The 13,888-nt window shown below is 41.1% G+C and overlaps 1 protein-coding gene across 6 annotated transcripts; it reads right to left on the reverse strand.

Moving 5' to 3' along the window:
* Positions 1 to 8,319: 8,319 nt before the first annotated feature.
* Positions 8,320 to 11,603, reverse strand: LOC308394089 (uncharacterized protein). 6 transcript variants are annotated; one of them, XR_013971104.1, is made up of 4 exons: positions 11,504 to 11,603; positions 9,945 to 9,995; positions 9,589 to 9,684; positions 8,320 to 9,045 (listed from the first exon to the last, which is right to left on the reverse strand). XR_013971104.1 is itself a non-coding variant. In XM_080878261.1 (4 exons), the coding sequence occupies exons 1-4, from the start codon at positions 11,166 to 11,168 to the stop codon at positions 8,728 to 8,730; spliced, it is 480 nt and encodes a 159-aa protein (XP_080734387.1). In that variant the 5' UTR covers positions 11,169 to 11,262; the 3' UTR covers positions 8,320 to 8,727. The 6 variants fall into 6 exon arrangements, 1 of the variants encoding a protein (XP_080734387.1); XR_013971105.1 differs by having other exon boundaries at positions 9,941 to 9,995; XR_013971106.1 differs by lacking the exon at positions 11,504 to 11,603 and adding an exon at positions 11,154 to 11,262 and having other exon boundaries at positions 9,941 to 9,995.
* Positions 11,604 to 13,888: the final 2,285 nt, after the last annotated feature.

Below are 13,888 nucleotides of genomic sequence, written 5' to 3' on the forward strand. Positions count from 1 at the left end.
AATCAGTTTTGTTATTATGAAAATGTCTTATTTAAAAAATAAATGAAATCAAATATTTTATTAATATTACCTAGTATTAAAAAGCTTTTTTTAAATTTGCTGTCTTATCTGTGTGTGTGTGTGTGTGTGTGTGTGTGTGTGTGTGTGTGTGTGTGTGTGTGTGTGTGTGTGTGTGTGTGTGTGTGTGTATTCCACTGCAGATATGTGACTGAACTGCTGGGAGGAGAGGCCTACGTCTCCTGCTCTGTAGTTCTACCAGCCTTCTGCCACCTGCGCCGTGTCATGGAAGTAACTGATGAGGACCCTGCATATGTGGTGAGGTTTAAAGAGAAGTTTAAGGAAGACCTTGCTTCCCGCCAGGAACATACCAACTATGCATGGCTCCAGATCGCAACTGCACTGGACCCACGTTTTAAAGACCTACGCAGTGTGCCCAAGACTGACAGAGAAGCAGTGTGGACCACACTGGCAGGCATGCTGCATGAAGACTCTCCTAGAAGATCACACAGTGCAGAAGAAGGTCCAGCCAAGAAGAGGCTGAGCCTGCTGCAGATGGACTCTGACTCTGAGTCAGAGGAGGAGGTACAGCAGGACAGAGCCATACAGCGCTACAGAGCAGAGCCCTGCACTGCCTTAGAGGACTGTCCCTTACAGTGGTGGGCAGCTCATGCAGGAGCCCACAGCCAGCTGGCCCGCCTTGCTCGCAGATACCTGGCCACTCCTGCCTCCACATTTTGCCTGTTGAATTAGGCCTATGTTCTGTGAACTTGAAGATGTATATGGATAAAACAATGTGCTAGATTTAAACGGGTGGAAAACATTCAGTAAAAATCCCTCACAATTATTTGAAGCCCTGTTCTGCTTGTACTGCTTGTACTCACAATTAATAATAAATAAAACAAACAAGTGTGTTAAAAACCACTATCTGTCCCGATTTTTACACATATATACACACATATACACATATATTTCGAGTTGCGATTAATAAATTTTTAGGCTGTGATGAATTCGCTTCCAGCACAACACCCAGCCTACGTCAGACCACGCTGAGTGAACGCAGGCCACTCAGCGTGGTCTGAGCATTAAATAACACTAACAAGTGTGTAAAAATCCGCTATCTGTCCGTATGTTTGCACACATTTTGGTCATATTTCGAGTTGTGATTAATCATGATTAATTAATTTTTAGGCTGTGATTAATCTGATTAAAAATTTTAATCATTTGACAGCCCTAATTATATTATATTATATTATATTATATTATATTATATTATATTATATTATATTATAGTGCAAACAGTGCAGGCTTCAGCTCTGGGGAACAAGCTGTTCCTCAGTTTGGGTGGATTCCGTCACTCACAGCGTTGTTAGCCCTCTTGTGCGCGCAGACTGCAACCCCCCCCCCCCCCCCCCCCCCCCCACTGTGCTTTGCCCTGATATCTGCAGTGTGAGGTTGGATCGCTCATTCTCATCCTCACACTGATGCCACTTATTTCGGTCTTTGTTTGACATAAAAGGGCATATTTGTCACTTTATTGCAACTATATTTGCACTCTTGAGCTCCTTCATTCACTGACTGATCATAAAGTTATTACTTGCGTTATGTATTCATCCGTTTGAACATAATTAATGAAGCCACATGTAATCACTAAAATTTGTACTTTGGGTACAATAAGAGAGTTTCAGATGGAATGCTGTTTTGTTTTGTTTAAATTTCACCAACTTGCTGATGCCCACGGTTGTGAGTGCGGCTTCTTGCTGTACATGGGTGGATGGTTGTAAATCACATCACAGATGCCAAAAACCTCTCAAACCAAGCCCCCTTGCCGGTGATGCTGTGCGCAACCTCGTGACGGAGTCAAGCATATTCAAAACACCCCCTCACCTCCCGTGTCAAACTCAAATGTCAGCCTATTTCATGTGTCACTTTTGGAGCAGTTGCCATCCCGACGAGCCATGGAGAAGTTCGTGTTTGTGTTATTTTACTTATTTGGTGTTCTGGTGTGTTTGGGCACCGGTCAGCACCATCGTGTTGAGCACGTGTTGGACCGTGGACACACCGGATTCAGTGGGAGAATAACGGTCAGGTGTACAGTTTACTGAGCACTGGGACTCAGTATCGTTTACCAGCACAGACACGGAGACGCGCTCAGCTTCTATTGAGAGCAAACAACCAAGTGAACCCTCCGGCTGCGTCCAGTAGACGAGACACACCGTCTGGGCCGGGAGCTTTCCGAGCATTCAGACTCTTAAACTGCTTCCTCACATCTGCTTCATGAATATGAAGGGTTGTGGTGGGAGGAGGTGGTGTGAAATCCTCTTTTGTGTGGGGTGAGGAGGGGGGTGTTGTAAAAGTCCCCAAGAGCAATGATGAGAGAGTCCGGGAATGTCCGCTCCATGTGCAGTATCTGCTCCGCGAGTGCGCACTGAGCTGCCTGCGCATCCGCATCTGGCGGGATGTAAACAGCGGCCAAGATGAATGAAGCAAACTCCCGCGGAGAATAAAACGGTTTGCAGTGAATAAAAAGGTATTCCAGAGAGGAAGAGCAGTGCTGAGCAATCACTGTTACATCTGTGCACCAGCCACTATTAATGTAGAAGCAGACACGTCCACCTGTGGTCTTACCAGAGAGAGAGGCCTGCCGGTCCGCGCGCAGCAGATGAAAGCCCTCCAGCTTGAGCGCGCTGTCCGGGATGTCCTCACAGAGCCACGACTCCGTAAAACACAAGACACAGGAGGAGGCAACGTCTCTGTTCATGCTTCTCATCAGGGCCAGCTCGTCCATCTCATTCCTGAGTGAGCGTACGTTGGAAAGGAAGATCCCAGGAAGAGCAGTTCGCAGTCCGCGTCTCCTCAGACGCACGAGTGCGCCGGCTCGCTTTCCTCGCTTTCGGCGTCTCACTTTCCTGATCAGAGTCTGCAGTAAATCTGCCGCAGATGCGACAAATATTGGAAGTAAATCCACAGGTGTTGTAGTCCTGTAGTTAAGAAGCTCTTCTCTAGTGTAAGAATATCCAGAGGAGTGCCCAGACACAGAAGTTATGCACAAAAACAAAACAGAAGTAACGCACTGAAGCACCGGGGCATCCATACGCGGCGGCGCCATCTTGGAACAAGGGACTTGTCTTTGAAAGGTAGAGTGTTAATTACTAAAGCTGAAGGGATATCCCGATGAACATATGCTGCTCTCTCCTTACATCTGGATAAGAAAAGTAGTAAAGATATTGACCGTATGCTCTTTAATTTTATATGGAAAAACCGTACGCACTATATTAGAAAAACTGTTGTGATGAATAAGTACGAATCAGGTGGGCTTAACGTCTTAGACTTTTCTACTTTAAATAACACTTTCAAAATTAATTGGGCCAAACATTTTCTTAAAACCCTACCTCTATCTGGAACTTTATACCATACCACATTTTCTCTCGTTTTGGTGGCTTTACTTTTATTTGAAATTGTAATTACAATGTTGAGAAAGTCCCTGTAAAGCTTTCATCCTTCCATAAGCAGGTCCTCTTAGCGTGGACCCTCATTTATAAACACAACTTCTCACCTCACAAATACCTTATCTGGAACAACAGAGATATTTTATAGAAAAATAAATCACTTTTCCTGGAAACTTGGCTCCAAAATGGGATCCTATTGGTGGCTCAGCTGGTTAGTAAAGAGGGACAACTACTTACTTACAACGACTTTATTGCACTATATAATTTTCCAATCAGTGTTCCAGATATCAAGCGGAAGACAGTCTGGATGGTCCCCCATAAATATTTGATTGTAAATAAGGTGAAAGAAGTCTCTTTTAAAATTCGACATACATGTTATCCAGCCAGTCACTACATGGTCAAATTTAAAAGGGACATAAATACTAATTGTACTTTCTGTGGGGATCATCCAGAAACGGTGACACATCTTTTTTGGTACTGTTCTTTTACACAGAGATTCTGGAAGGAATTTAGCAGCTTTGTTATTGTCCATATTTTAAGGGAGTTTTCTTTACGATGGGAAAATGTTTTATTCTGTTTCTTTAAGTTCCCCAAGAAGTATGAGAAATGTTTTTTTATGATAAATTTCTTAATACTTTTAGCTAAATTTTTTATCCATAAATGTAAGTTTACTAACAAAACACCATATTTCTGTCATTATTTTAAGGATGTGCACATGCACATACAATCAATATCAGACTGCACCAACAAAAAGGCTCTCACAACAATATATGTATGTGAATTTTTGCGTGTATTCTTATAATTGTTACCTTTTTCTTTCACCCTTGGCTTTTTGTGTTCATGTTCTGTTGTATACTTCATCTGTTCGTATGTTGTATACTCATTGTTTGTTAAATAAAGTTTAAAAAAAAAGACACGCTTTGTTTAGACCCCCAAAATCCTTTCCACGCCCACCCCCGTGACATCACGCTCCAAAGCCCTGTTACGTCACAGAACGTGGTGATGTCATAGTGACAGTCCTTTCATCCTTTGATGTTCAAGTCTATAAATAGAGGACAGCTGTCAAAGGGAATTCATTAAGCTATCGTTTTGTTGGAGTGATACAGCACATAAAAAAGCAGAAATGAGTTCGAAAGCTAACAAAGACAGAAATGTTAATTTCTCGAAAACAATGGTTAAAAAAAGTGAAAAAGAAAAAGAAACATATGCCAGACAGTTCGAGCAAAGACTGCAGCCAATGATCGACGAGGTTGAAAAGCTCAAAACTGAGCTTGACTACTTCAAAAACCTGCATACAGTCAATAAGAAACGGATCGAGGATCTAACAAAAGAAAACAATGAACTTTTGCAGAATAATAAGCTGCTGGGTTCGGTCTTGGATGACAGGACAAACATCGCAGACAGGTTGGACTCGATAAAAGATGACCACGAAGCTCTGGTAAAGTTCCGCGCAGAGACGGAGAAAACTCTGGCTGAGCTTAAAGAAAAACACGAGGACGAAGTCCAAGTCCTGCAAGGACTGCTGGAAACAGAGAAAGAAAAGGTGGCACGTCAGCAATTTCACAACAGCCAAGTTGTTGAATTATTATTGAAACGCCACAAAGAGGAAAAAAATAAGATGCAGCAGTTTTACCAGGAAAATACTAAAAAACTGGAAAACAAAGCAAATGCTGCAGACAGGAAGTTAGAAGAGGTGATCAACATGTATGACTCCAAAATAGAAAAGCTGCAGACGGCAGTAAAAAATAGTAGAGGTGTGACCGTCAATGCGGTTAAGGAACGCGAGGAAGAACGTCAATCCTCGCAGTGTTGGATTGACGGTGTTTTGTCGCGTAATACAAAGTTACAAGACGAAAATGAATTTATGGTTAAAAACATGAAAGAATTAACAGAGGAGACAGATCAAATGGGCAAAGTGATAGACGACCAAAAGGCCCAGAATATGGCGATCAAGCAGAAATGCCAGAGTAATATTAGAGCTCTGGCCTTGGAAAAGAAAATGAAGGCTATGCTTGAAGACGAAGTTGATTCTTTGAAAAAGAAAATTGAAGACGTCAAAAAGGCCCTAAGCACAGAGCAGGAAAACCACAGAAAGACAGCAGTGGACCGGCACAAAGTAAAAGCGGCACACAATCAGGCACTGGCTGAAAAGGTGGCGCTGGAAGAGAAACTGCGCTCCACAAAAAAGCAACGGGAAAGATTTATATCCAAAGTGAATTGGCTGGAGAAGAAAGAGCGCTACTTCCAAGAGGAATTGTGCCAGTGCGTTTTGTCCTTTGAAAAGGCATTTCCAGGTCACTTGAGAGGAAAAGAAAAGGTGGAATTTAGGGATATGTTCCACAACTTGAATAAGAAATACGTAGACGGAGTGGAAGGCACCCCCTTTGTTGGAACAACGAAGGAGTTTCTTGAAAAACAGCTGAACTGTCTACGTATCAGATGCAAGGATCTAGATGCAGCTTTACTAGATAAAACACGGGAGCTGGAATCATTTAAAAAGCAGTACAATGACATGGTAAAGTCTTCCGAGTACGCTTTATTCCGACAAAGAGAGGAGCTCATTGGACCAGTGAACCAGATTATCCAAAAGGCTGGCAATGAAGAAAAAGAGATAGGTCATCTAAAATCTAGAGTGAAAGACGCTCAACTCCAGCTTAAATTAGAAAAACAGAAAGGACAAAAGCTGGCATCGTTGGACCATAGAAGCATGATGGGGAGATGTTCTGAGGAGACTCCGTCTCAGATTAATCCTCGTCCACTTCCAGGGAAAACTACATTTATTCAGGTACGTCCAAGACACCCTGGCAGAAGTGCAGGTATGGCTTCCCCAGTGAATCCTCCTGTAGAGTCTCCATCAACACCACCTTTCCTCAATTCTGATGATGGATTACCACCAGTTGATTGTTAAAAATTAACTGCTAAAATAGGCCATTAGAAGTATACTTCATCTTGTCTCCCTATATCATGGGTGGGCATTCTCAGTCCACGAGGGCCGGTGTCCCTGCAGGTTTTAGATCTCACCTTGGCTCAACACACCTGAATCACATGATTAGTTCGTTACCAGGCCTCTGGAGAACTTCAGGACATGTTGAGGAGCTAATTTAGCCGTTTAAATCAGCTGTGTTGGTTCGAGGACACATCTAAAACCTGCAGGGACACCGGCCCTCGTGGACTGAGATTGCCCACCCACCCCCCAACCGGTCGCAGCAGATGGCCGCCCCTTCTTGAGCCTGGTTCTGCCGGAGGTTTCTTCCTAAAGGGAGTTTTTCCTCCCCACTGTCGCCCAGTGCTTGCTCAAAGGGGATCATTGGATTGTTGGGGTTTTCTGGCTTTTACTGTAGTGTTTTCACCTTACAGTATAAAGCAGCTTGAGGAGACTGTTGTTTTGCCATGATGCAATATAGTATTAAATATGACTACATTTTAAAAACATCTATTATAGCATCAAAGTAAAACAAAAAAACTAAATGAAATGAATCAAAATGTCTAATCTGGCAAAACAAGAAAAGAAAAAAGGTTTCACCTTTAAATAAAAATCCAAATCACAAACACATTCTGATTTTTGTTGTGTGTGTTTTTTGTGTGTGTTGTCACGTATAAAATCTTTGCACTCTCTCACGGTCTCGGTGTCTGCCCGGCCGGCTCCGCAAGGCTACATATGTTTATTGTGTTGCTGCTTTCTTCCACTCGTCATTCTGCCTGGGCGGAGCTCAGGCCCACGCACCTGTCTGCAATTACGCTGCAACGTGTCCTGTCTGTATGGAGACTGAGAGCTGCCAGAGTAATAATGTAGATACAGGCCTCTTTCTCCTTCTGCTGCTGTTCATGCTTTTATTCCATTGATGTTGCTATCATTTGTAAATATATTTATTTGCTCTTATTTTATCAATTTACTGTCGTTCATGTATTTAATCTTCTTTGTATTTAAATATGATTTTTTTTAAGTAATGCCGCGAGATGGACAGTTAAATAAAGGTTTCATTGAATTAAAAAAAAGATTTAAAGATGACTGGTGGCGGAAGCAGAGCACAGACTGTCTGTGAGAATCTATCGCCATCGTGTGGTGCAGAGATATATTGCCATTGAATTTAGACAACGAAAGCTTGGCTCACAGAGCAGCTGCAACACGAACAAAAAACATTAAATAGCAACATGATATATTATATTATATTATATTATATTATATTTATAGCTGTCGAAATTAACGCGTTAATTGCGATAATTAAATTTTGGAATTAATTACGTTAGAATATTTAACTATTTAGCGCAACACGCAGATAAGTCGCTCCCATAATTCCACTTGATTTGTTTACCGCGCCACTGAAAATGGAGAAGCAGGAAGCGGATGGCCTTCTGGATGGGGAATTTAAATACACTGTAAAACCTAATAAGTTCACAGAACTCAAAAATTGTTGTGTAACAGATTACACAACAATTTTTTAGTGATGTTTTTAAAAGTTTTAAGTTTAACTAAAATAAAAATTATAGTTGCAGTTGTCTTAAATTACTTCAATGTTAACTCATAAATGTTGATATTCCTCAACTTATAATTAGGGAGTAATAAACTCAAAATGTTCAATTTTTTCAACTTAATTAAGGTGGGAAATACACTCAAAATATTTTACATATTGCAACTCATACGATGTGGGAAATAAACTCAAACTTTTTCATATTTTCTAACTTATAATATGGGAAATAACACTTAAAATCTTCAATATTTTTTAAAATACTGTGGGAAATACACTTACAAATAATTCTAAACTGTTTACCCAGTAAATTATAATCAGCTAAAAGTGTTAGAAAACATGAAAGTAACAACACTAACAATTTAACAACTTTTTATTAAACACAATGTGCTTTAAAAAAGGCACAAACAACAGAGCTCACTCATAAAAAAGTGCTTCATAAATAAAACAAGAGAAAAAGACTCCAAGGGTCTCCATCTCAATTCTAAAATTCAATAACATTTTCAGTATTAACAGCAATTGCAGCTATTAGAACATTGATGCATTTAACACTTACTGTACCTTGACAGCTGCAGCTCACTTTCTTTTTTAAAAATACATAAAAAAAAACAGTACTGGTTTCCACTGCTGTACTTATAGGGAACAAACATCAAGGCAGTGCATTTACGTATTAGGCAACAGAACATTAAACATGAATAGTGAACTGAACAGTCATTCATCTTAAATGTGAGGTAGAAGAGGCAAATGATTAGGAAAAAAACAAACAAAAAAGCTTCCTCAATACTCAGCTTAACAAGTAGTCCATTCTGAGTGATTCACTCATTGAACAAATCATTCTTCAGCATCAGTAGACGCCCTTTCAGTGGTTTGTTGTCCTCAAGGCACATCACAACCTTCTGGATAAATGTGAATGTAAGCTCAAGTTTCTTTGGGTATTGTAGGTCTAATGCATAGATGTACCCAAAGAGCAGGAGAAATGACTCAGCCAGATTTGTGGGACCATTCACAAGTATTTCATCCTCAACGACAATGCAGATGCTTTCGGGACTGAAGAGGGCCGAATCAGTAGTGTCATCCGTGACAACTGTCAGCAGAGCCACAGGAGTGTCAGTGAGGTCTGGACCATCTGCTGACTGCAAAACAAAAATAATACAAGAATGAGTTCAGCCCCACAAGGACACGATTCATGCTATTGATTAGAGGTGTGAATCTTCATAAGTCGCACGTTTCTTTTAGGATTATAATGTCAACGATTTAATTTGATATTGCGATACATCATGATGCATTACAATAATCTTAATTTGGGTTTGGTTTCAAAACATATGTGTAAATAAATGTTTTCAATAATAAATATATGCCAAGATATTTGTTTTTGTTATTTACCAAACATTTCTCTGACCACAACATGGCACCTCCAAAAAAATAGAACACTTGAATTTTAAAAAGGGAGATAGTTTTTATCTGCAGATTTTTTTTGTATAATAATCTTTCAACTATTTTCATGTTTTCTGGTTTATGCGTAACAATCTTCTTGCAATCTTATTCAACAATAGTTGATATATGGGAGAAAACAAGTCAGATGAGGACTGTGTTGAACATCCTTCCTGATATACACCCTGGTTCTCCTTGAGTTCTGAGCGATGTCATATGGTTGATGCTGAGGCCAGTACACTTACATCACAAGTCCTGAATAACGTGGAGGCATCTTCACGCAGGTACACAGGAAGTGCACGAAGGACGAGGGCCCGTCTTGTATTTACATCATGCTGTTCCTAGATGAACACACAATATCTATTAGAATAGTATTTACACAAATGCAGAGTAAAAACAAAGTGTTGGATAGCCATGTTCTGATTGTCATTGTTATAGATCAGGGGTGTCCAAACTTTTTGTGTAACGGGCTAAACCTGTCAATCTAGAAGGGTAACCCAAAAAAAATCTAAAAATTTTGAATAATTCAAGGCAAAATTCTCTAGTTTCTTTGTATTTATTTTTTATTTAAATTGGGACACAAATTATAAAACTCACCCACTGACAACTGGTGAAATGTTGACTCTCTGTAGCGCTCTTTGCAGTCTGATATCTGTAAACAATATGTGCACAAAGACGACTTATTAATGTTCAAAAACATTTTTTGCACAGCACACACACACAAGTAGTCAGCTGATCTCATCTGATGCAGATCTGCTCCTTGATCAAGTGACATTTGTCCGGATTTTTGGCACGAGTGACGTCGAATCAGCACCGCAGCTGGATGGCCCGATTTACATACCCAGCGCAGCTGATACTCACTACAATAATTTACTAAGATTATATGCACTCCTGTTATTAAGTCCAGTTCAGTCTGTTAATGTTAACCGTTTCAAACTAATGTTGATAGGTGTGTTGCTAAGCTTAATAACTTAAATAACAAACTTGAAATTTACCCGTCCTATTTTCCCTTTTATTGTTTTTTCTCTGTGCTGTAAATCTTCTGTCTAAGAAGAAATCTGAGGCTGCTGTTCTGAAAATAAGCTACCAAAGCTTTTTCTGAATGAATCAATAAAGATCCATTTATGGAAAGCTGTGATGAAAGCAGTTTTGTCTTTAATTATATTCAACAATATAACATATTCGACCACTTTTAAGTGATTTTGTGATCTTTAATACACTTTAATACACTAAAGTTAAGGTTATTTACCTAATTTCTAGTAAGTAGCCCTCAGTGAAAAAAGTTTGGACACCCCAGCCTTACAGGTTAGGGAGTATTTGTGATCCGCACAGTCTGCATCAATGATTCTTTCTTAGCCTGGGAGCAGAACGCGGCTCTTTATTTTCATTTCATTTCAATTTATCTAGCAAAGATCGATAGGGTCTGGCTTAAAGGTGTCAAGGAGGCGCCTCAGTCTGGCTGGTTGAGCCTTGTCGAATTAGCGCGAACAATTTAGCTGAACTTCGTTCGTAGCACCGAGTTCGACCAGTGTATAATGTTAGGCTGAATCAGGCGATGCATTTTTCCGCAAGCCTTGACTTGTAGAGCTCGCTTAGTGGAATACCCCTCTAAACTGTTAAAAGGATTTCGAGATTATCTCACAACCACACATTTGAGACTACGAAAAAATACAAACGTGTCTAATTACCATCATGATAACACACTCATGTTGTTTATTATTGTTCGCTTCATGCTAGCACACACACACAGCTCAACAGCGTAAACTACTGATTGTGTGACACGGACACTTATTGAAATAAGTATACTCACAATACGCACGTACATTACCGGCGAATACGACAACCAGTGGAAAGTTTTAGTAGAAAGTTCAAATGCATGGAGCTAGAACTGCCACCGTCAACTTCCCGGGCAAGAATACAATGCATTATGGGAAATGTTGTCCCCCACAGAAAACCGCCAAAACGTTACATCATTCTAATTTGAAATAACATTACGTATTTGTCACATTAGAAAACTTCTAAAATTACAATTACTTGGATTCGAATTCATTTATAACAAACATTCACTGTGCACAAAGTACGAATATATTTCCAGTAAAAAATAAAAAAGAATGTTTATCGAAATTAAATTTAAACAAAACAAAAACACGTTAGACTTACCAAATTTAGGGCAGTTGATGAAAAAAAATAAGGTGGTGGTCGTGGTGGGTTGAAGTTGGGGACTCTTAATCCACACGGGCTGGCCAAAACTTCCCCGTATGAAGGTAAATTCAAGATGGCTGACTAAGCTTTCCTGAGGGAGCGACAAGACTCCACCCACCAGAACGTCACTAATATATGCTTTTTAAACTTTTTGAGCGTTCCAAAAAATTTAGCTAAAAAATATTGAGCCCTATTCAATTAAAGCTGCATAAAAGCCAACAGAGCTCAATACTTTATAGTTTGCTCAACTACAAAACGACATTTGAGTGTTATGAGCTTATTAGTTATGAGCTAGAACAACTGTTAGGGATTACAGTGTACAAGAAGAACATAGATGGGACAATAAACAAACGCGTTGTAATTTGCACTCACTGTAGTAAAGAGTTTCAATTTCACCGTTCAAATTCGACCTTAAAATACCACCTTAATGCCAAACATGCGTTTGTCGGGGCAGCAGCTTCACCCGGCCTGCGTCAGACCACTCTTAGTGAACGCAGGCCACTCGGTAAGTCTTCTTTGGACAAACTGACCGACAATATAGCCAAATGGATAGCAAAGGACTGCAGACCGCTAAGCATTGTGGAGGACAAGGGCTTTGCGGATGTTTTAAAGGTTGCATCTCAGGACGCGTCCTACAAGCCCCCAGCGAGAAGCACAATAACAATTCGAATCCACGAACTGTATGAAACGGAGAAAAAGAAAAAAGAAGAGGCTTTAGTTCACACAGAATGCGTGGCTCTGACAGGAGACCACTGGACATCATTGAGTAATGACAATTACCTGGGAGTTACTGCGCATTTAATCACTGAAGCCTGGGGTCTGACATCCTTTGCGCTGACTATAATGAAAACGGAAGAGCGGCACTTTGCGGAGGCTTGTGCAGAGCAGTTCCAGACTGTTGCTCGCAGGTGGAGAATTGAGGAGAAGGTGACAACAGTAGGCACGGACAGTGCGCGCAATATGATCGCCGCGGCTCGCATCATGCCATTCAATCACATGCCGTGTACCGCGCACATTCTACAGAGATGCATCACAGTGAGTCTCGCAGACAGTGGCTTTGTCACTGCGCTGGCCAAATGCCGCAAAATTGTTGGCCATTTTAAGCACAGCCCAGCAAACACAGCAGAGCTGAACGCAGAGCAGGTGTCACTGGGGCGCAAGCAGGAGCCGTTGGCCCAGGACGTGCCTACGCGCTGGAACTCCACGCTGGAGATGGTGAAGCGCTTGATCCGCAACCAAACTGCAGTAACCGCGACTCTGGATAAACAAAAGCATAAACTTGTCCTCCTGACGCCTCCAGAGTGGGACAAACTCCAGAGACTGGAGACACTTCTAGAGCCCTGCAGGTGAGCCTGTCATTGTGACCATAATTGTGGGTTTAGATTAAATGTATCAAACATACATCTTAAATCAGTTTTGTTATTATGAAAATGTCTTATTTAAAAAATAAATGAAATCAAATATTTTATTAATATTACCTAGTATTAAAAAGCTTTTTTTAAATTTGCTGTCTTATCTGTGTGTGTGTGTGTGTGTGTGTGTGTGTGTGTGTGTGTGTGTGTGTGTGTGTGTGTGTGTGTGTGTGTGTGTATTCCACTGCAGATATGTGACTGAACTGCTGGGAGGAGAGGCCTACGTCTCCTGCTCTGTAGTTCTACCAGCCTTCTGCCACCTGCGCCGTGTCATGGAAGTAACTGATGAGGACCCTGCATATGTGGTGAGGTTTAAAGAGAAGTTTAAGGAAGACCTTGCTTCCCGCCAGGAACATACCAACTATGCATGGCTCCAGATCGCAACTGCACTGGACCCACGTTTTAAAGACCTACGCAGTGTGCCCAAGACTGACAGAGAAGCAGTGTGGACCACACTGGCAGGCATGCTGCATGAAGACTCTCCTAGAAGATCACACAGTGCAGAAGAAGGTCCAGCCAAGAAGAGGCTGAGCCTGCTGCAGATGGACTCTGACTCTGAGTCAGAGGAGGAGGTACAGCAGGACAGAGCCATACAGCGCTACAGAGCAGAGCCCTGCACTGCCTTAGAGGACTGTCCCTTACAGTGGTGGGCAGCTCATGCAGGAGCCCACAGCCAGCTGGCCCGCCTTGCTCGCAGATACCTGGCCACTCCTGCCTCCACATTTTGCCTGTTGAATTAGGCCTATGTTCTGTGAACTTGAAGATGTATATGGATAAAACAATGTGCTAGATTTAAACGGGTGGAAAACATTCAGTAAAAATCCCTCACAATTATTTGAAGCCCTGTTCTGCTTGTACTGCTTGTACTCACAATTAATAATAAATAAAACAAACAAGTGTGTTAAAAACCACTATCTGTCCCGATTTTTAC

This window comes from Rhamphochromis sp. 'chilingali' (assembly GCF_963969265.1).
Source record: "Rhamphochromis sp. 'chilingali' genome assembly, chromosome: 3".
NCBI classification, from domain to species: Eukaryota; Metazoa; Chordata; class Actinopteri; order Cichliformes; family Cichlidae; genus Rhamphochromis; species Rhamphochromis sp. 'chilingali'.

Coding starts and splice junctions, on each gene's coding strand:
- LOC308394089 (XM_080878261.1), bottom strand. Junction 9,685..9,944: donor CAACATTTCACCAGTTGTCA/GTGGGTGAGTTT, acceptor GTGTTCATCTAG/GAACAGCATGATGTAAATAC. Junction 9,046..9,588: donor CGTTATTCAGGACTTGTGAT/GTAAGTGTACTG, acceptor TTTGTTTTGCAG/TCAGCAGATGGTCCAGACCT.